This window comes from Salvelinus alpinus, chromosome 5, assembly GCF_045679555.1.
Source record: "Salvelinus alpinus chromosome 5, SLU_Salpinus.1, whole genome shotgun sequence".
NCBI lineage: Eukaryota > Metazoa > Chordata > Actinopteri > Salmoniformes > Salmonidae > Salvelinus > Salvelinus alpinus.
This window is the reverse complement of record NC_092090.1, coordinates 93,231,350-93,254,506: the sequence shown is the minus strand read 5'-3', so window position 1 is coordinate 93,254,506 and position 23,157 is coordinate 93,231,350. Positions and strand designations below refer to the sequence as shown.

General features: G+C 43.2%; 2 protein-coding genes across 2 annotated transcripts; both read left to right on the top strand.

Annotated features, from left to right (window-relative positions):
* Positions 1-6,134: 6,134 nt before the first annotated feature.
* mpeg1.1 (macrophage expressed 1, tandem duplicate 1) lies at positions 6,135-9,327 on the top strand. The gene is made up of 2 exons (XM_071404206.1): positions 6,135-6,649; positions 6,980-9,327. The coding sequence occupies exons 1-2, from the start codon at positions 6,185-6,187 to the stop codon at positions 8,678-8,680; spliced, it is 2,166 nt and encodes a 721-aa protein (XP_071260307.1). The 5' UTR covers positions 6,135-6,184; the 3' UTR covers positions 8,681-9,327.
* A 637-nt stretch (positions 9,328-9,964) lies between these two features.
* On the top strand, positions 9,965-13,078 carry prf1.5 (perforin 1.5). Its single transcript, XM_071404207.1, has 3 exons — positions 9,965-10,350; positions 11,085-11,616; positions 11,983-13,078. Exons 2-3 carry the CDS (start codon positions 11,090-11,092, stop codon positions 13,004-13,006), a joined length of 1,551 nt encoding a protein of 516 aa, XP_071260308.1. The 5' UTR covers positions 9,965-10,350; positions 11,085-11,089; the 3' UTR covers positions 13,007-13,078.
* The last annotated feature ends 10,079 nt before the right edge of the window (positions 13,079-23,157 follow it).

Genomic DNA, 23,157 nt, shown 5'->3' with positions numbered 1-23,157 from the left:
GCAAACGAGGATCGGATGTCGTCGACCTTCTTTTCAAAATGGTTGACGAAGTCATCTGCAGAGAGGGAGGAGGGGGGGGGAGGGGGAGGAGGATTCAGGAGGGAGGAGAAGGTGGCAAAGAGCTTCCTAGGGTTAGAGGCAGATGCTTGGAATTTAGAGTGGTAAAAAGTGGCTTTAGCAGCAGAGACAGAAGAGGAAAATGTAGAGAGGAGGGAGTGAAAGGATGCCAGGTCCGCAGGGAGGCGAGTTTTCCTTCATTTCCGCTCGGCTGCCCGGAGCCCTGTTCTGTGAGCTCGCAATGAGTCGTCGAGCCACGGAGCGGGAGGGGAGGACCGAGCCGGCCTGGAGGATAGGGGACATAGAGAGTCAAAGGATGCAGAAAGGGAGGAGAGGAGGGTTGAGGAGGCAGAATCAGGAGATAGGTTGGAGAAGGTTTGAGCAGAGGGAAGAGATGATAGGATGGAAGAGGAGAGAGTAGCGGGGGAGAGAGAGCGAAGGTTGGGACAGCTCCATACCATCCGAGTAGGGGCAGTGTGGGAAGTGTTGGATGAGAGCGAGAGGGAAAAGGATACAAGGTAGTGGTCGGAGACTTGGAGGGGAGTTGCAATGAGGTTAGTGGAAGAACAGCATCTAGTAAAGATGAGGTCAAGCGTATTGCCTGCCTTGTGAGTAGGGGGGGAAGGTGAGAGGGTGAGGTCAAAAGAGGAGAGGAGTGGAAAGAAGGAGGCAGAGAGGAATGAGTCAAAGGTAGACGTGGGGAGGTTAAAGTCGCCCAGAACTGTGAGAGGTGAGCCGTCCTCAGGAAAGGAGCTTATCAAGGCATCAAGCTCATTGATGAACTCTCCGAGGGAACCTGGAGGGCGATAAATGATAAGGATGTTAAGCTTGAAAGGGCTGGTAACTGTGACAGCATGGAATTCAAAGGAGGCGATAGACAGATGGGTAAGGGGAGAAAGAGAGAATGACCACTTGGGAGAGATGAGGATCCCGGTGCCACCACCCCGCTGGCCAGAAGCTCTCGGGGTGTGCGAGAACACGTGGGCGGACGAAGAGAGAGCAGTAGGAGTAGCAGTGTTATCTGTGGTGATCCATGTTTCCGTCAGTGCCAAGAAGTCGAGGGACTGGAGGGAAGCATAGGCTGAGATGAACTCTGCCTTGTTGGCCGCAGATCGGCAGTTCCAGAGGCTACCGGAGACCTGGAACTCCACGTGGGTCGTGCGCGCTGGGACCACCAGGTTAGGGTGGCCGCGGCCACGCGGTGTGAAGCGTTTGTATGGTCTGTGCAGAGAGGAGAGAACAGGGATAGACAGACACATAGTTGACAGGCTACAGGAGAGGCTACGCTAATGTAAAGGAGATTGGAATGACAAGTGGACTACACGTCTCGAATGTTCAGAAAGTTAAGCTTACGTAGCAAAAATCTTATTGACTAAAATGATTAAAATGATACAGTACTGCTGAAGTAGGCTAGCTGGCAGTGGCTGCGTTGTTGACTTTGTTTGAAAGTGTAGCTGGCCAGGTAACTGGCCAGATAATTAGTCTAAACTACACAATTGTCTTAGAACAAGGACAGCAAAGACAACTATGTAGCTAGCTAACACTACACTAATCAAATCGTTCCGTTGTAATTTAATAGTTTCTACAGTGCTGCTATTCGGTAGGAGTTGGCTAGCTAGCAGTGTTAGCAGTGTTAGCAGTGTTGACTAGCAGTGTTGACTAGGTAGGAGAACGGCAGCGCAGCGGACGAAAATAGCTGGCTAGCTAACCGAAATTACTCTAGACTCCACAGTTATCTTAGATACAAAGACAGTAAAGACAACTATGTAGCTAGCTAACACTAATCAAGTCGTTCCGTTGAGTGTAATAGTTTCTACAGTGCTGCTATTCGGTGGCTAGCTGGCTAGCTAGCAGTGTTGATTACGTTACGTTGCGTTAAAAGAACGACAATAGCTGGCTAGCTAACCTAGAAAATTGCTCTAGACTACACAATTATCTTTGATACAAAGACGGCTATGTAGCTAGCTATGTAGCTAGCTACGATCAAACAAATCAAACCGTTGTACTGTAATGAAATGAAATGAAATGTGATACTACCTGTGGAGCGAAGCGGAATGCGACCGGGTTGTTGAATGCGGAAGTTCTATTCGGTAGACGTTGGCTAGCTGTTGGCTAGCTAGCAGTGTTTCCTACGTTAAGGACGACAAATAGCTGGCTAGCTAACCTCGGTAAATTAAGATAATCACTCTAAAACTACACACTCTAAACTACACAATTATCTTGGATACGAAGACAGCAAAGACAACTATGTAGCTAGCTAACACTACACTAATCAAGTCGTTCCGTTGAGTGTAATAGTTTTTACAGTGCTGCTATTCGGTAGACGGTGGACGTTTGCTAGCTGGCTAGCTGCTGGGCAGGTAGCAGTGTTGACTACGTTAGGACGACGAATTACGATAATTACGCAATTTTCTTTGATACAAAGACGGCTATGTAGCTAGCTAAGAAGAAATTGCTGAGATCAGACAAATCAAACCGTTGTACTATAATGAAATGTAATGAAATGTAAATGTAATGAAAAGTTATACTACCTGCGGAGCGAAGTGCGAATGCGACCGCTCGCTCCAACCCGGAAGTGAATGAATCGTGAATGAATCATACTATCAAGGTCAGTGCCCAAACAGTTCGAGCTTCTACTTTTAAAAATCCACCTTTCCAGAAACAAGCCTCTCACCGTTGCCGATAGTCGATCATTTCAATAAGAATCTTTCTATAGCTGGCCATGCTTTCCACCTGGCTACCCCTACCCCAGCCAACAGCTCAGCACCCCCTGCATCAACTTGCCCAAGCCCGCCCTCCCTGCTTCTCCTTCACCCAAATCCTGACAACTGATCCAGACAACTTTTGAGCTGCAAAATCTGGATCCCTACAAATCAGCTGGGCTAGACATTCTGTACCCTCTCTTTCTAAAATTATCCACCAAAATTGTTGAAACCCCTATTACTAGCCTATTCAACCTCTCCTTCATATCGTTTGAGATCCCCAAAGATTGGAAAGCTGCCGCGGTCATCCCCTCTTCAAAGGGGGAGACACTCTAGACCCAAACTGTTATAGACCTATATCCATCCTGCCGTGCCTTTCTAAAATCTTCGAAAGCCAAGTTAACAAACAGATCACCAACCATTTCGAATCCCACTGTACCTTCTCCACTATGCAGTCTGGTTTCCGAGCTTCAATGCCATTCAACACTCCTTCCGTGGCCTCCAACTGCTTTCAAATGCAAGTAAAACTAAATGCATGCTCTACAACCGATTGCTGCCCGCACCCGCCCGCCCGTCTAGCATCACTACTCTGGACGGTTCTGACTTAGAATATGTGAACAACTACAAATACCTAGGTGTCTGGTTAGACTGTAAACTCTCCTTCCAGACTCACATTAAGCATCTCCAATCCAAAGTTAAATCTAGAATCGGCTTCCTATTTCACAACAAAGCCTCCTTCACTCATGCTGCCAAACATACCCTCGTAAAACTGACTATCCTACCAATCCTTGACTTCAGCGGTGTAATTTACAAAATAGCGTCCAACACTCTACTGAACCAGGTTGCATGCATTGGTTACAGTTGAAGCTTTTTCTTGAGTGGGCAGCTTTATGAAAGGCAGTCAATATTTAAGTCACCCAGAAAATATACTTCTCTATTTGTATCACATACATTATCAAGCATTTTCACACATTATCCAGATACTGACTGTTAGCACTTGGTGGTCTATAGCTGCTTCCCACAAAAATGGGCTTTAGGTGAGGCAGATGAATCTGTAGCCACATTACTGCAACAGTATTTAACATGAGATCCTCTCTAAACTTTACAGGAATGTGGTTCTGAATATAAACAGCAATTCCTCCACCACTGGCATTTCAGTATTTTCTGTAAATGTTATAACCTTGTATTGCTACCACTGTATCATCAAAGGTATTGTCTAAGTGAGTTTCAGAGATAGTCGGAATATTAATGTCATCTGTTACTAGCAAGTTATTAATTTCATGAACCTTGTTTCTTAAGCTACATATGTTAACGTGGGCTATTTTGAGGTTAGCAGCTTAGCAGCTTAGCTAGGTTAGCGGCTCTTTCAAGCAGACTTTAACCTGTCAGTTAAGCAGGATTCCGGGACAAGAAATAGCGGTCCTAGCTGTTAAAAGCAAACCGCGTTGCGGAATCCATGCAAAACAAATGAGCTATTTAAGATTGTTTGTTTTTAGTTCAAATAACAAACCGAGTGTTTCCAGTATACAATGTTCAGCTGCACGCACAGGTAAACACACAGCATATACTTTAGATCATTATGTAAACTCTTGTCCTTCAATCAATGACAGATATACAGTCAGGTCCAAAAGTATTGACAACCTTGATAAAGATGAGCAAAAAAGTATGTATAAAATATATAATACAAATACTGAGCTGTATTGTATGCTCATAAAAAAGGGGAAATGATACATTACTCAGAGAAAGAGAAGTAATACTCTCAAAAGAGAGGGGTCAACAGTATTGGAACCCTAGTTTTCAATACCTTTTAATACCTCACCTTGTGAGGATAATGGCACTGAGCCTTTTTCTAAAATGTTTTATGAGATTGCAGAACATATTGAGGGATCCATACAGATACATTCCTCCATACAGATACATTCCTCCATACAGATACATTCCTCCATACAGATTGTTTCCAGATCCTTGATAACCTTTGTCTGCGCATATGAACTGCCCTCTTCAATTCATACCACAGGTTTTCAATGGGGTTCAAATCCGAAAATGTTGATTTTGTGGTTCATTAACCATTTCTTTGTGGATGTTGATGTGTGCCTGGGGTTATTGTCTTCCTGGAAGACCCACCTGCATCCAAGTTTCAGCCACCTGGCACAGGCAACCAGGTTTCTGGCTAAAAGGTCCTGGTACTGGGTAAAGTTCATGATGCTGTTGATCTTAACAAGGGCCCCAGGACCAGTGGAAGCAAAATAGCCCAATACAATCAAATATCCACCACCATATTTTACAGTAGGTATGGGGCTCTTTTCTGCTTATACAGTACATTCGGGAAAGTATTCATACCCCTTGCCTTTTTCTACATTTTGTTATGTTACAGCCTTATTCTAAAATAGTTTTTTTTTTAAATGTCCCTCATCAATCTATCTCAATACCCCATAATGACAAAGCAAAAACAAGTTTTAAGAAACTGAAATATCACTTTTGCATAAAATATTTGTTGAAGACCCTTTGTCTTCATGAGTATGACATTACAAGCTTGGCACACCTGTATTGTTTTAGGCTAGTCAGTTAAGAACGAAACCTCAAGCTCTGTCAGGTTGGATGGGGAGCATCGCAACACAGCTATTTTCAGGTCTCTCCAGAGTCTGGGCCGCTCAAAGACATCCAGAGACTTGTCCTGAAAGCCACTCCTTATACAATTGTATTAGTATAAAATGATATAACTTCCCAATTTTTTGCATACAATACAGCTCAGTACTTGTATTCTATATTTTATACAGTCATTTTTGCTCATCTTTATCAAGGGTGCCAATCATTTTGGACCTGACTGTATATGCTTGTGCATGACTTGATTGATCATAATGATGGTCAATTTACTATTATCTGAAGTACTATGTTTTTTTCCAGAATGATTAACATTTTGTTATGGTATCATTATCTGCTTTTAGTGTAAGTTAAATTTCACTTAATTGATTTAGATGATAGCAACTTACACACACAGACCTGACTGCTGCGGGACACCTACCACACACACCTGACTGCTGCTTGACACCTACCACACACACACACACCTACCACACACACACCTACCACACACACACCTACCACACACACACACACACACACACACACACACACACACACACACACACACACACACACACACACACACACACACACACACACACACACACACACACACACACACCTTTTAGAAAGGGGAAGTATTTACACACAAAATAACTCTATTAGTCAGACTGGCAGCGGCTTATCTGAAAGCTGTTGTGATTGTTCTGCATTTTATTTGAGGAAATTGAAAGTCAAGTTAGCTGTGATCTTGTGACCGAAACCTACCATTACCACATCTGCTATTGAGAATCGTCATATTCTTTCACCTTGTTCTCACAGCACCCACATATGACATAGCTATGGCATCTGACACAGCTCTGGGTCTGACAGCATTCACCTTGCTAGTACTCTCCCTGCTCCACCAGTGTGTCCCTCACCCACTCACTCCTCCGAATAATGGACTTCGTAAGTGTCGCACCAACTTGTCCATTCCAGCCCTGGAGGTGCTCCCAGGCGGGGGATGGGACAACCTGAGGAACATGGACATGGGACGAGTCATGAACTTCAGCTTCTCCCAGTGCCAGACCACGGAGGACGGATTCTACCTCATCCCGGATGAGGTTTTTGTCATCCCACAGAAGCTCACTGGTGTGGAGACCAATTCTGAGATCATCAACACTTGGCTGGAACAACGCAGCTCCACGTCTTTCTCAATCAACTCGGACGTGTCCTTCCTCTCCGTGCTCAATGCTAAGTTCTCCATCGAGAACCAGCGGGTGAAGACTCACCAGGTCAAAGGGAGCTCTGTCACCGCTCGTGTACAAGTGAGTTTCTCCATGAAAGAAACAATACTTTTTGAACAATTATTTATCTATTTAATGTCGTGTACATTCATCTCGGCAATGATAAAATAATTTATGTTTTGACCTAGTTTTGTAGTAAGTCTCCCTTACTAGATTTTAAAAAGAGAGAGTGGAATATCCAGGTTATTACAGTAATCCTGTTCCTTTTAAGGCTTTCTGAACAGTCAGTACTAGATAGTGTACCTTATCTTAGTATACTTTGATCTCTAGATTAGCAATTAAGGACACCAAGCCTCAAGGTTATTTCCTGGTTAAAGATGACATTTTAAAAACCGTATTGCTCTCTTCCAGGTGCGTAACTTCCTATACACGGTAAAGGCTCAGCCCGACTTCACTCTGGATGGGCGCTTTGCCCACCAGGCTGAGGAGATCGCAGATGCAATAGAAAACAACCAGACTCGACAGGCAGCGTATTTATCTGAGAAGATGGTGTTGGACTATGGAACCCATGTGATAACCAGTGTTGATGCAGGGGCGGCCTTAGTGCAAGAGGACTATCTCCGTTCATCTTACGTGTCCGACAGTGAGACGGCAAAGTTCTCTGTTTCGGCATCGGCAGGTCTTAACTTCTTTGATAAAGTCAAATTTGACATTGGCAGCAAGGACACACAAGAGACATCCGAGTCACATAGTTATCAGGGCAACATCACCTACTCCATAATACAGAGTCATGGTGGGGCTCCCTTCTACCCAGGCATCACTTTGCAGAAGTGGCAGGAGAGCACCAAGAACAACCTGGTGGGCATCGACCGGGCAGGACTGCCTCTGCACTACTTCCTCAACCGGATTACCTTCCCCGATCTCCCTGAACCAACCATCGGCAAACTGGCACTGTCTGTTAGTCAGGCCATCCAGCGCTACTATACCATTAACACACACCCTGGCTGCGTTGAACCAGACTCCAAGAACTTCAACTTCCAAGCCAATATGGACGACAGCTCCTGCGAGGGTCCGGCCACCAACCTCAGCTTCGGTGGGGTGTTTCAGGAGTGCACCAAGCTCACTGGGGATGCAGACCCAATCTGCCAAGCCCTGGCTCAGAAGAACCCAGACACAGGCACTTACTCATGTGGTCAGCCCTACAACGCCACCCTGTTACGCTCTGAGGTGAGAGAGGAGAGCTACAGCACGTATGAGTGCCACAGGCATTGCCATGGCTGCTGGCTGCTTTTAACTTGCTGCGACAACGTCTGTGGAGATGCCTACCATGTCCGCTCCGCTCGCATTGACACCTACTGGTGCTCCACCAATGAGGCAACCCCAGAGTACTCAGGATACCTCTTTGGGGGACTCTATAGCCCATCCCTGTTGAACCCTCTGACCAAAACTAAGAGCTGCCCTCCAAACTTCAACATTCAAATGAAGCTTCTGTCCAACGGTCTGATGATCTGCCTGAGCAATGACTATGAGACTTCCACCAGGTTTTCAGTTGCCTTTGGAGGCCTGTTCAGTTGCCAGTCTAACAACCCCCTTGCACAGAATCAACCCCGTTGCCCTCCCCAGTTCAGCCAGCACCTGGCTGCTGTTAGTGATGGCTGCCAGGTGCTCTACTGTGTCCAGTCTGGCTTGTTCACAGGTGGCCAGCTGCTGCCTGTACGCTTGCCACCTTTCACTCGTCCTCCACTGATCAGCATGACTGCCACTAACACGGTGGCTGTGATGACCGAGGGAGATCGGGCGTGGGTCAGGGTGGGACAGACCAAGATGTGGAAGCTGGCCAAGGTGACAGAGATCCAGAGTATGGTGCAGGTGTTCGATCCAGCCTCGGGACAGATGACAGGGGGGCAGAAGTCTGGTGTGGCCTTTGGAGTAATTTGCTTGGTTGCCTTGGTGGTGGTTGGGGCTGTGCTGCTGGTGAGACGGAGGAGGGTCTCAAGGTTTGGGAGGGGGAGAGGATATGAGGAGATCCACAGCGAGGGGCAGAGTGAGGGAGGTGTGGAGAGTCAAGAAGAGCAGGGCTCTGAGACAATGACCCAGACCCTGTTGCCATGAGACCACATTCCACACAGTTTACATATTAAGAAGAAAACAGCTTTGAGATAACTGTGCTGTATTGTATAATCAACCTCTCACACTTGCTTTCCCTTTATGATCAATAATCTCAAATACTGGCTAGGTATAAGATGGAAAATGCACAAATTTACTGCGACGCAAATTATTTAGTAAAAGTCACCAACGTGTTGGCAGCTTCCTGCCTTCACCAGGGGTTTACTACACAATACATTAGTACACAACACCACACCATACAACACAACACAACACAACACAACACAATACAATACAATACCATACAACACAACACAACACAATACCATACAACACAATACAACACAATACCATACAACACAATACAACACAATACCATACAACACAACACAACACAATACCATACAACACAATACAACACAATACAACACAATACTGTTAATGAATGTATGGCAAAAAGGGTGGAAAAATCTATTGACCTATTTTTGATGTTTTGAGTTTAATTTTTATCCTGTGGTTATGCTTTCATGCTTTCCATTGAGAATGTTTTTACTGAAATCTACTATGATTCAATAGCATTATTGTATTTTGTTATAACATTTTAATTCGCTTGTGTATGTGTTGGACATGAAAATAAAACAACTAACACAATATTCATTGAAGTTACTTATCTTGTCAAATGTCACAGCTGTACTTTAAAAGACGCCAACAAGGGTTCACTACAGGACATTAAAGTCTGGTGACCTCTAGCGTGTTTTGACAGACATCGCAGTCCCCTCAGAATATTTCTTCTCTGTCAAAAGTATTGCGGTGGGGAAGTGGAATACATGAATGTACATGTAACCAAAGCAGGTCACATGTATCTTGATAAACTGTATAATTTCCCAAGACTCAAATTGAGACTCATCATTGTCATTTTTTATTTTATTTTTTGTAAAATACTATTGCCTAATTTGCTATCACAACACATATCATCTTAAATCTTCCTCCATAAAGCCTTCCTAATTTCCCCCTGAACATAAAAAGACAATGAAGAATCTGAGGACAAGGAGTTGATTTTGTTATTAGTACACAGACAGACATAAATATACAGTTACACACAGTTGCATACAGTCTCACACACACACACACACACACACACACACACACACACACACACACACACACACACACACACACACACACACACACACACACACACACACACACACACACACACACACACACACACACACACACACACACACACACACACACATTGAGCTTCCCGTAAAGAGGCAGAATGCCCATGCCACTCTGAGTCTTGTGAAAACCTTCCCCCACACTCATCTGGGATTCATACTGTCAGCTTGTGCACATCAAAACAAAACCACTCAGCCGTGGAAATCTGTCTAACCTCAGGAAGAGAGGCCTGGAGCAGGGGAAGTCCCTTAGCCACACAATGGCCTTGACATTCAGCACAGCGAAGAAGTGTTCCCCACAGAACCAGATATAGGACCAAGTGTTATTCGGTTCATAGTTTCTTATGGATGTCACGAGGAAGCAGCAAAACGACATTTTGTGCAGCAGCAGGCAGTTTTTACAGGAGAAGACGGGTCTCGTGAAATTCCAAAGGCAAAGCAGCTGACTGAGAAGAGAGGGTGAGACGAAAACAAACGCAGTTGGATGATTTAAAGGTAGGAGTGCGAGTCGGCGAGTGTGCACGGTTCTGTTTTCACTACAGCTGCAGGCAGAGCTGTAGTGAGATTTTGGGCTCCACTTAGCCTTTCAGTGAGGAGGGGGTTATTGGTGTGCCCTCATTTAGACACTAAACAAGAGTAGAACAATATACAACAACACTGTATATTATCTTTGATCTTTGGTAATCTTAGCCCCATTTGTGAATCCGTATTTAATGTATGTTATTTGTAACACTTTTCTAGAATGAGCAGAAGGGCTATGGCAGAGGGGCTATGGCAGAGGGGCTATGACAGAGGGGCTATGGAAGAGGGGCTATGGCAGAGGGGCTATGGCAGAGGGGCTATGGCAGAGGGGCTATGGAAGAGGGGCTATGACAGAGGGGCTATGGCAGAGGGGCTATGGCAGAGGGGCTATGGAAGAGGGGCTATGGCAGAGGGGCTATGGCAGAGGGGCTATGGCAGAGGGGCTATGACAGAGGGGCTATGGCAGAGGGGCTATGACAGAGGGGCTATGAAAGAGGGGCTATGGCAGAGGGGCTATGACAGAGGGGCTATGGCAGAGGGGCTATGGAAATATTAAAATAGTTATGTTTTGATTTAGAAGATGTCGTAAAACATCACTCAACATCCCATTGCATTGTGGAGGCATTTACATTTTTAAAAAGAATGTAGACACTGTTTACAGTACAAGAAAGCTTTCCATTCCTGATAATAACCTCTGTAAATTCCAGGAGCCATGGCATTAAGAAGTCTCTTCCTTTATACCTTGAGCCTGCCCGTCCTGGTGCAGATGCCCAGCAGCAGAGCCTGTAGGACTGGATCGGGGTCAGAGTGTGAGAAAGCCCCCTTTGTGCCTGGCTACAACCTGGCAGGGGAGGGCTTCGACGTGGTCAGGATGCGTCGTAAAGGGGCCTATGTCATCAACGTCAAAGCCCACCTGTCTGACAACCACACATGTATTCTCTGTGAGAACCGCTTCCAGGACGGACAGGTCCAGAGGTTGCCTTCTGCCGTGCTGGACTGGCGTCCATTGAGCCGCTGCAGCAAGCAGCTATCCAGTGCCCTGCACCACTCGGTGGACTCCCTACTACGTAGCTCTAGCTCCCTCATCAACAACAACTGGGGTATGGACCTGAGGCTAGAGACTTATGGCAAGGCAGTGCTGGGGGGCAGCCGCTCCGAAATGGCCAAGTTTGCCAGATCCCAGCACAGTGTGGACAAGGCCACTTTTGCCACCCATGAGATCAGCTGTACATACTACAGGTAGGGAAGGGCTTTATTGTTGACAGCTGTTTTCTATAGACTAATCTACCTCACTGTCACTAAATAGATTAAATATCTATGCTAAGGTTAATCTGTGTCGTTCTATTTGCATGAATTATTACAACTCATATGATATCATTATGACAACTTACTGAATCACTAATCGTTGCAGTATACAGTATCGTCTATCCTGGTCCCAGATCTGTTAGTGCTGTATAGCAAACACCTATGGTGGGTGTCATGCCAAACATGACAATGACCATGGGAGTTGGCATGAGACAGCACAAGCAGATCTGGGACCAGGCTGAGTATTCTCAATGAAAAGGGGTTGATGTAGATCCACATGCCCCGTTGTTGATTTTCCAGTTACAGGCTGGCAGACCATCCGGACCTCAGCGCTGAATTTGCTAAACATCTCAAGAGACTGCCACAGGAGCTTGACAACAAGAGCAAATTGCTGTACCGGCGGATGATCGACACGTACGGCACTCATTACATCCGTCAGGTACAGCTGGGTGGTAGGGTGAGGCGCGTCACTGCCTTCCGCACCTGCCTGGCCACCCTGAAGGGCTTCTCAGAGTCCGAGATAAAGACCTGCTTAAATGTTGAGCTGAAAATGGCCTTAGGCTTCCTCCCAGCAAACGCGTCCTTCTCCAACAAATGTGACGACCTCCTTAAAGGGAACATGAGCATGGGCTTCTACCAGGGGTTTATGACCCACAAGATTGAGGTTCTAGGAGGGGAAAAGTATTTTCCAGATATCTTGTACCATCAGGACCCGTCCGAAGCATACCATAGCTGGATGAACAGCTTGCATGATAATCCAGATGTGGTCTCCTATGCTATATTCCCCCTGCACAACCTGGTTGATGATCCAGAGGTTAGTGCCAACCTGAGGAGCACGGTGACAGAGTACATTGACGAGAACAAGCTTCCTGTAGACCAGGGGGAATTGAAAACCTGCTCCCCGACCCCTAACCTGGATCACAACTGTTGTCCTCTACGGGCAGGCCGCGGGACTCTCAGGGTAATGGTCCACAGAGCCGCAGGTTTGAGAGCAGATACCTTCACAAAGACTGATGGCTATGTTAAAATATGGTACAATGGCATGTATGAGGAAACAGACACTGTCATGGATGATAATGATCCGGTATGGAATGCCACGTACAACTTTGGCTCAGTGGAGTTTGGTCATCAGCTGCTGTTTGAAGTGTGGGACAGAGATGTGATTTACAATGACATGGCAGGAAGATGTTTGGTCTTCCCTGAACGAGGAACTCATTCACACAGCTGTCAGCTGAAGAAAGGGGTTCTGCACTTCACTTACAGGTCTGAATGTGACGCCCACTTAACAGGCTACAGGTGTGGACGGTACTCTCCTAGTACATAAGGTTTTGGATTGAAAATACACCTGGGTCGTATTCATTAGTGCACACCGTAGCAAAACATTTTGCAACGGGGGGGGGGGGGGGGGGGGGACACAAGCATTTCTTATTTGACAATAAGATTGTTGGTCAAAATGTTGACGTGTTCCAACCCTGGCCTGTATCAATAATTGGTGTTTATTTTAGAATAAGGCCGGGATTCAATATAAAGCGCATTTTGGAGTGTTGCCATTAAAGTCAATGATCCAGTTTCAGTTCACAGAGATCACGTTATCGGCAATAGCTGCAAATGTCCGCTAATTTGGAAATAACCTTAAATGTCAAGCGAGCTACAATGTGCTTCGGGCTTGAATCCCGGCCTTAGTCAGCCTTTCTTTATTCCTGTATCTATTATATACTTAGAAATACATACCAATAAAGTAGATGAACAAAAGTATTCACGTCTCAGGTTTTTATTCAGTAATGAACACAACAATTATTTATTGTTTGACCATCTCCAGGTGAATCTATCATTGTAAAATCAGTTACAACAAACACTGCCATATAATATTTTGTTCGTGCTCTAAATTCAGTTGCACCATCAGGATAAATCCATTTGATTTCAATCACTTTTTGACAGCACCCCTTTTGATTTGAACAAAACCTTCCATACGTATGTACCCATTGTAGAAGTGCTCAGAAAGTGACTCTTTGGATCTGAATGAAAAAAACATTCAAGACATAAAGGAAAAGGTTGATATAATTTAAAGCTTCAAAACAGGGTTGTCAAACTGTTTTATAATTTATTGAAAAAAAAATATATATTTTTTTAAATGTCATTTTGTAGCCTTAAACGTCAATTAGGCCGATCTAAAACGCGGTAGAATTCGCTTTTGTATCTTCATTTGTTTTTGTGTGTGAGGGGGGGTTTGTATAAAAAGGACACCAATAAGAAGGGACTTGCTTGGGCCAAGAAACATGAACAATGAACATTAGACTGGTGGAAATCTGTCCATTGGTCTGATGAGTCTTTATAAGATGCAGAGTAGGTGAACAGATGATCTCTGCATGTGTGGTTCCCACCGTGAAGCATGGAGGAGAAGGTGTGATGGTGTGGGGGTGCTTTGCTGGTGACACTGTTTGTGATTTACTTAGAATTTAAGACACAGTTAACCAGCATAGCTACCACAGCATTCTGCAGCGATACATCATCCCGTCTAGTTTAAGCTTAGTAGGACTTGTTTGTTTTTCAACAGGACAATGACCCAACACACCTCCAGGCTGTGTAAGGACTATTTGACCAAGAAGGAGAGTGATGGAGTGCTGCATCAGATGACTTGGCCTTCACAATCACCCCGACCTCAACCCAATTGAGATGGTTTGGGATGAGTTGGACCGCAGAGTGAAAGAAAAGCAATCAATCAGCCAACAAGTGCTCAGCATATGTGGGAAGTCCTTCAAGACTTTTGGAAAAGCATTCCAGGTGAAGCTGGTTGAGAGAATGCCCAGAGTGTGCAAAGCTGTCATCAAGGCAAAGGTTGACTCCTTTGAAGAATCTCAAATATAAAATATATTTCCATTTGTTTAACACTTTTTTGGTTACTACATGATTCCATATGTGTTATTTCATAGTTGATGTCTTCACTATTATTCTACAATGTAGAAACGAGTAAAAATAAGGGAAAACCCTTGAATGAGTAGGTGTGTCAAAACTTTTGACTGGTACTGTATATAAAATATTTTGACCATCCTGTTTGTAAGCTTTTAAATTATATCAACCTCAACCGTTTCTGTTTTCCAGTGATGAAGACATGAATGTCTCATGGTATGGTAGGGTTTGCAAAATGGGTCAACTTTGAGCACCTCTATCTCCTGAATGTTTTGGTATTCAGGTCCCAAAAAACACTTTCTGACCACTTCTTCCATGGGCAAACATGTATACAAAGTTTTGATTAAATCAACATGGATTCTGTCAAAAGTGATTGAATTCATGTGGATTTACCAATCAACCAAATCCACAGATCTCTATAGTTGTACTTTGACTGGTCACGATGGACTCTAACAAATATTTTTTTATAACTAATCCAAAATAGAACATAGCCTGTCGTTGTCACGTTCCTGACCTTATTTTTCCTTTGTTTAACTTTGTTTAGTTGGTCAGGACGTGAGCTGGGTGGGTAGTCTATGTTTTGTGTTTCTATGTTGGGGTTAATGTGTTGCCTGATATGGTTCTCAATTAGAGGCAGGTGTTTGACGTTTCCTCTGATTGAGAACCATATTAAGGTAGGGTGTTCTCACTGTTTGTTTGTGGGTGGTTGTCTCCTGTGTCTGTATATGTTACCACACGGGACTGTTTCGTTTTGTCGTTCGTGTATGCAGTCTGTTCCTGTTCGTGCGTTCTTTGTATATTGTAAGTTCTCAAGTCCAGGTCTGTCTACGTTGTTTTTGTATTTCTCAAGTGTTCTTAGTGTTTCGTCTTTGCTTTAATAAATATCAATATGTCTACATACCTCGCTGCGTGTTGGTCCGATCCATGCTCCTCCTCGTCTGAGGAGGAGAACGAATATGACAGCCGTTACAGTCGTTTTCAATGGGAGCAAATTAATCATAGTGTGCAGAACAAGCAAGGAGGTGGGCAGAGCCAAGCAGGAGCTAGCGAGATCCTATTGGCACGTTCAAGCATGTAGTTTTCCCATTAAGGAACGCCTAGTCTGTGAAGTGCGCATTTGCAATAGATAATTGCACTCCTTCTAAACAATGCAATTCTTTGAAACGTTGGCAAAAGGTAAAGTCTAAAAAGAAATGTAGCCGACTTTGTAACATATTATTTATTTTTTTATCCCCAATTTCATGGTATCCAATTGTTAGTAGTTACTGTCTTGTCTCATCGCTACAACTCCTGTACGTGCTCGGGAGAGATGAAGGTCAAGAGGTCTCCGAAACACAACCTAACCAAGCCGCACTGCTTCTTAACACGGCGCGCATCCAACCCGGATGCCAGCCGCACCAATGTCTAGTGGCCTGGTCAGCGCTCACTGCACCCAGGCCCGCCACAGGAGTCGCTAGTGTGCGATGAGACAAGGATATCTCTACCGGCCAAACCCTCCCTAACCCAGACGACGCTAGGCCAATTGTGCGTCGCCCCATGGACCTCCCGATCGCGGCCGGCTGTGACAGAGCCAGGGCGCGAACCCAGAGTCTCTGGTGGCACAGCTAGAACTGCGATGCAGTGCCTTAGACCACTGCGCCACCCGGGAGGCCAGGTTTGTAACATATTTTTGTTTTGGGAACAGAACTGTACTGAGATCTAATGTTTCATCGATGACAAAATGTGCAGAATGTCTGGGTGGAAATGCCAACCAGATGTTTTGGATTTATACATCCGGTTGAACATCTGGCTCATTGTTTTAGCTGTGCTACTAGTCCATTTCACCCATCTCATGTTCAAAGGTATAATTTTAACTCTTTCATTTCAGCTCTCTCATTTGCTGGCAAATTAAAAAATATATTATATAGTATATATTATGAGTCTTTCACAAGATCACAATCTTTCACAATGAACAAGTAATTCACAATAATACTCAAATTAGGCATAGTAATCGAGACATTAGTCTTTCGGTGTCAAATACTTAAGTAGGCATAGCAATAAACTCAACGTTTATTTGTTCTGTAGATACAGGACAGTTTACATAGCACAACTAAATAGTAGCCATACATTCAGTAATGGCAATGTAGTGGAATACAAGGAATACTTGTACAGTGGTGCAATAGAGGCAGCAGTGGTGTGGGTGTAGAAATGTGCAAAGAGTCATCCTGTGACAAGAACGTGGACAGAATAGATACTTCATTGTCCATTGATTAGAACGGAAATGTGAATTCGGCTTTTCCCAACACCCTGCAGTGCAGCACCCCTGGGTGGAGAACAATTGTGGGGGGGTTAAGTGCCTTGCTCAAGGGTACAATGGCAGGAGATGGTACATGGGAGAGTTCCAGCTGCCAGTTTAGTTCCACACCCATTTTTGTGTCGCCCTAGGTTTGAATCATTGTAGTCATGGCAGCAGACCTATTCATTACTCCTGTAAGAGTCCCAGAGCAGTGCTTCCTGATCCTGGTCCTCCTAGGGACCCAAAGGGGTGCACATTTTTGTTTTTGCCTTAGCACTACACATCTGAATCAAATCATCACAGCTTGATACATTGATCACTTGAATCAGATGTGTAGTGTTATGACAAACATAAGAATGTGCACCCCTTTGGATCCTCAGGACCAGAATTGAGAAACAGAGGCTGGAGTGGACCGGAACTGGCCGGTGGAAGGCTGCTGGTCACTGATCACATGTACCATCTCTTGACACTGTGCCCTTGAGCAAGGCACCTAACCCTCCAAAAATGGTTCTCCATCCAGGGGATCTGCACTGCTGCTGACCCTGTGTCAACTTTTGTGTATTTCTTGGTGTTGGGAAAGGGAGAGGACACATTTTCCTTCCAACCAATGGATTGTAAAGTGGTATTAAATTCCTCTTTGAAGTCATCTAGATCTCTATCCAGCGTATTGTCCATCTAGAGGGATAGACAGCGCTGAGAACGTAAGCTGGCTCCCCATGTAGTCCACTCCAGGAACAAATATGTCTACCATCAAAAAAATAAAAAATAAACGAGAACAAATTAGATTCCCCTGTACAGGCATTTGTTGAAATACTGTATATCAGCACAATGTTGGTGGGACACATTTCACTTTGTTTATTACCCACAAACCCCCAAGATGAATATAAATTGCTAGCCTAGGTCAAATCGTCCTCTAAGTTAATCGACCTCATGCATGCCACTTTTCCCCCCCAGATTTCAGTCTTAAATAGCTCGTAAATAAGATCGACATTTCAATTAAAAAATTTGTGGATTGTTCTACGAATATCCAATGTATACCATGGCATTGTTGAATATTAGTTTCTGATTGGCTTGAAGGACATTCTAGAGAGAGCATTATTTCCCTATAATGCATGGTATAATTCAATGGCTATGAAGTTCATTCTTGGTCCGTGTATGTTTTGTTATTTTGATTTCCGAATCAAAACAGAGAATTGAAAAACAGCTTGTTTTATTTTTTAATAGTGTCAAAATTGGACATGGAAATAATGGACAACAAATATCAATGAAATGTATTACATTTGAGATTTTTGTTTTTTTCGTTCATACCCGGAAGTACACACCCCCTCATAGGATATTCAGAGGTTTAGGGGGGGTTGTCTACAGCCTAGGTTGGCAACACAAAGGATTAGACTGTGGGAGTGTGACAGGAAGATAAAATACTCATGTTAGCTAAGATGAAGAACGTATTATGAAGTTAGCATGCCAATAGAACAAACTCAACCTGAACAAAGTTGGCTTGTAATAGCTGGCTAGTTAGTACTAACTGGCTATTGACTCACTAGCAGGCTGGCTAGCTAGCCCTACCTGGTTACTGGCAATAGTCATGCTAGCTAGTAGTACCCTTACAAAGAAGATTGCAGTTTTGAAACTGCAGTTGACTGTGGTATGTTGAATGCAGTGATTGCAGAATAACTGCAGTTATACTGCACTCAAACTACCGTTACACTGCAAGTACTGCAGTAAAAAAAAAGTTATTTTGTATGCAGTATTTGCTGCATACTGTAGTTATACTGCACTCTTTTTTCGTAAAGGTAGCTAGTGGAAATAAGTTAGTCCTTCAACCTGCTACAAGATGATGCTGCCCAGCCAGAGCTACCTGCTGCAGAAAGGTCAGATTTCTCCATTACTTTCTCTAGCTAACTTAGGTAGCTCTTTTGTCGGCTGATGGTGTTTATTGACTGTGAAATAACAAACAGCAGTTACCGTACATGGTTACCTATCTGTCACTTTGCATAGCTAAATTAGCTATTGCTTACACATACAACAATATCCAATTAAGATATAGACAGTGCTGATGTATGTGTGTTGTGATTGTTCCCTCAGGAGAAAAGCACAGTATGGCATCTGAGCAGATCATCATCAACTTCATGTAGTCACATCAGCCAAGTCAAATAAGCTTTTGAATTGGTATGGGTATACTTCACCAACATCCTGATCAATGAAAAGCAGAAGTTGGCAAATATTACACAAATATTACTGTGAAAATTGCCCTGCTTCTCTGAATGTATATAGTTGTAGAATTTTTATTTGATCACACTGTTACAGGAAATTTCCTGTACAGCAGGAAATGCAAACTTGTAGATGTATTCTAGGTTTTAAAAGGCTTCTAAAGTTTTGTAATTTCCACGTTAAAATGTCAGTTGATTTTCCCTTAACTAAAATTAATGAATCAATTAATTATACTGAAAGAAAATATAAACACAACATGCAACAATTATAATGGTTTTACTGAGTTACTGTTCATATAAGGAAATCAGTCAATTGAAAATGAATGAATTAGGCCCTAATCTCTGGATTTCACATGACTGGGCAGGGGCGCAGCCACGGATGGACCTGGGAAAGTATACTTGGGAGCCAGGCCCACCCAACTGAACAAAGTTGGCTTGCAACAGCTGGCTGACTAGCTACTTGTGTGCGTGCAATTAAGGTGTTGGCTTGACAGTTGCTGGATACGGGTTCGAGTCCCGGTCGAGGCTACCCCCTGAATTCGCTACTAAATACTTCCATTGTTGGTTTCATTGACCTGCCCCTAATTGACCCATTTTTAGCTACAACTTATGTGTTCGTTGGAGAGGATCAGCTTGAGCAAAGTGAGGTGTAGATTCACTGATCTACAAATAGTTTTCCCTGCCAAATGAAGACTCACAGAGCTACGCCTCCTCTGGCTTAGGCAATCCCCCACCAAACATACAGGCAAAACCAGACATTGATTGATTGGAGACAGCTTGTTTATTAAATAACATTTTCCTATGACTTTCTACCTGCAGTAAACCTAGTGGATCATGCTGGAAATACCGATAAAAGCAAAACCAACAACCAAAAAGCATGGCCCTAATCATGGGTCAAGTCTCAAATGTTGCATTTCCACATTTACGGTAACAGCAGTTCATTAATAAGTCAATGCCCACTAAATCTTATAATTGAGAAATCTTACCCTTTCTTGGTACTGTGGCACGGTCTGTGCAGCTTTTAATCAATGACTGAATGGATAATAGATTGATAGAATGGAGTTAGAAGGAGAACCTCCTACAATGAATGAATGGATAATAGATTGGTAGAATGGAGGTAGAAGGGGAACCTCCTACAATGAATGAATGGATAATAGATTGATAGAATGGAGGTAGAAGGGGAACCTCCTACTTTGAAAGGACAGGAAGTGTTGCCTGTGCACTTCACTAGGCATTCCACATTTAACCCCACCCACATTTGATCATCCAAATATCATGTTATGGGGTTTTATATTGAAAAACAACTAATCAAGCCATTTTCACATTCCCCATTGCTCTATTTTAACTCGGGAAAACAAAATATCAAAACATACATGGACAGTAATCGTACCTCAGGAAACTTGATTTAATGTTGTCCATGAAGAAGGCTAATTATCCTGACCGCTGTAACAACACTAAACACAAATGTTCTGTCAATCTTCGAGATCAACATAAATTCCTGCACTTTGGCTGTTGTTAAATCTCATGCAGTATCACACGAGCTCTTTATCACTTGACTGTCATTCAGAAAATTCTTTCCTGAATCAGACGATGTTGCGGGATAATGTCTGTCATTCTTCCTGAATCAGACGATGTTGCGGGATAATGTCTCCACGTAACTAAACAGCTAGACATCAAATACATATCAAACAACTATTATGCATATTTATTGAAGAACCCTGTCAACGACCGTATCAATATTTTTTTATTAATCATATTGAAGTTACTCAATCACATACATTATTTTGGATATGTGTGCCCATGATAATAGTTTTCACATCGTAACATAGGAAATGTTACAGTACAATTTAGAGATCTCCATACAAAACAGAGTCCGACAGCAATGTCCAGGAATTTCACAGGATCAAGGTCAATGTGTAATTCAATTGTTAAATGCTTAGTATATGATATAACGACAAACAGCAGTATCATAAATGTAAGGAAAGAAAGGTAGTGTTTTATGTCACACGATTTTTGCCAAATCTGCAAAGACCAAGCATGAGAAAGGGTTGATTCAACCCATACATTTTATTGAATGTATCTACACTGAACAAAAATATAAATGCAATATGGAACAATTTCAAAGATTTACTCAGTTACAGTTTATATAAGGAAATCAGTGAATTGAAATAAATTAATTTGGCCCTAATCCAGGGCTGCCCAACCCTCTTCCTGGAGATCTACTGTCCTGTAGGTTTTCAGTCCAACCCTAACTTAGCGTATTTTATTCAGCTAGTTAAGGTCTTGTTGAGCAGCTAATTAGTATAATCAGGTGTGTTAAATTAGGGTTGGACTGAACTCACAGGACAGTAGATCTCCAGGAACAGGGTTGGGCAGCCCTACCCTAATCTATGGATTTCACATGACTGGGAATACAGATATGCATCTATTGGTCACAGATACCTTAAAGAAAAGGTAGGGGTCAGAAAATCACCATTTGCCTCATGCAACGCGACACATCTCCTTCACATAGAGTTGATCAGGCTGTTGATTGTGGCCTGTGGAATGTTGTCCCACTCCTCTTCAATGGCTTTGCAAAGTTGCTGGATATTGGCGGGAACTGGAACACGCTGTCGTACACGTCAATCCAGAGCATCCCAAACATGCTCAATGGGTGACATGTCTGGTGAATATGCAGGCCATGGAAGAACTGGGGCATTTTCAGTTTCCAGGAATTGTGTACAGGTCCTTGCGACATGGGCCCCTGCATTATCATGCTGAAACATGAGGTTATGGCGGCGGGTGAGTGGAACGATAATCATGGTATCTCTGTGCATTCAAATTGCCATCTATGAAATGAAATTGTGTTTGTAGCTTACGAACGTTCAATTCTCTGACAACAGCTCTGGAGTCAGCATGCCAATTACACACTCCCTCAAAATGTGAGACATCTGTGGCATTGGGTTCTGTGACAAAACTGCACATTTTAGAGTGGCCTTTTATTGCCCCCAGCACAAGGTGCACCTGTGTAATAATCATGATGTTTAAACAACTTTTTGATATGCCACATATGTCAGATGGATGGATTATCCATCCGTTTGTGCACAAAATTGGAGAGAAATACGCTTTTTGTGCGTATGGAACATTTCTGGGATCTTTGATTTCAGACACATGGGACCAACACTTTACAGGTTGTGTTTATATTTGTATTCTTTATCTTAATGAATTCACATGAAAATAAAAAGGCTAATTATTTTTAATTTCTTTGTAGCAGCTCTATTGCAACTTGTATCTCAGTATATAGATATATATATATATATATATATATATATAGAAAGATATATATAGAAATATATATATATATAGAAAGACCCATGCACAGAATACCCGTTGCCCACTTTTTAATCCACTAGGTGGCAGTCATGTGCTACCACCTCTACTGAAAGTTGACAGATGGATTTAGCAGTTTCAAAGGGTAACGGTGAGCTTAAAGCACATTTCCTGTTGTTTTTTAGCCTAGAGTAAAACACACCAATCCCATTCCTAATTTAAATGTAGTAAATCTCGCTCATTTGCCCCTGGTCATGAAAATGACATATAGGTTGACCAATTTGCAACTTCAAATCAAATGTTATTAGTCACATGCGCCGAATACAACAGACCTTACAGTGAAATGCTTACTTACGAGCCCCTAACCAACAATGCCGTTTCAAAAAATACAGATAAGAATCAGAGATAAAAGTAACAAGTAATTAAAGAGCAGCAGGGAAATAACAATAGCAAAATGTTCTTGCTGCTCTAACAGGATATCCTAACGATAAATGTGTACACCGCTAAAAATAGAGACTGGGTTAAAAAGCTCTCGTAGGGTGTTTGACAAATTTGGTGGGTGCTATGGTTGCTCAAAGGTTCCATGGCCACAATAAAACTAAATGATGAATGAGAATGTCATGGTAATTTTAGTGCCAAGATGGAGAATAGTTTGCCCCACTATGGCTCTGTACCTACCTGGACTTACTCAGTGTGATATTTCTGTTAATGCTAATGGATTTAAGGATGGTTTCCCAAACACAGATTGAGTCTAAAATCAAGATCAATGGAGGT

Bases quoted from the DNA above. Each gene is read 5' to 3' on its own strand.
- mpeg1.1 (XM_071404206.1), top strand. From the start codon at position 6,185: ATGGCATCTGACACAGCTCTGGGTCTGACAGCATTCACCTTGCTAGTA. The intron at 6,650-6,979 runs GTGAGTTTCTCC...GCTCTCTTCCAG, and splicing joins CTGTCACCGCTCGTGTACAA to GTGCGTAACTTCCTATACAC.
- prf1.5 (XM_071404207.1), top strand. From the start codon at position 11,090: ATGGCATTAAGAAGTCTCTTCCTTTATACCTTGAGCCTGCCCGTCCTG. The intron at 11,617-11,982 runs GTAGGGAAGGGC...TTGATTTTCCAG, and splicing joins ATCAGCTGTACATACTACAG to TTACAGGCTGGCAGACCATC.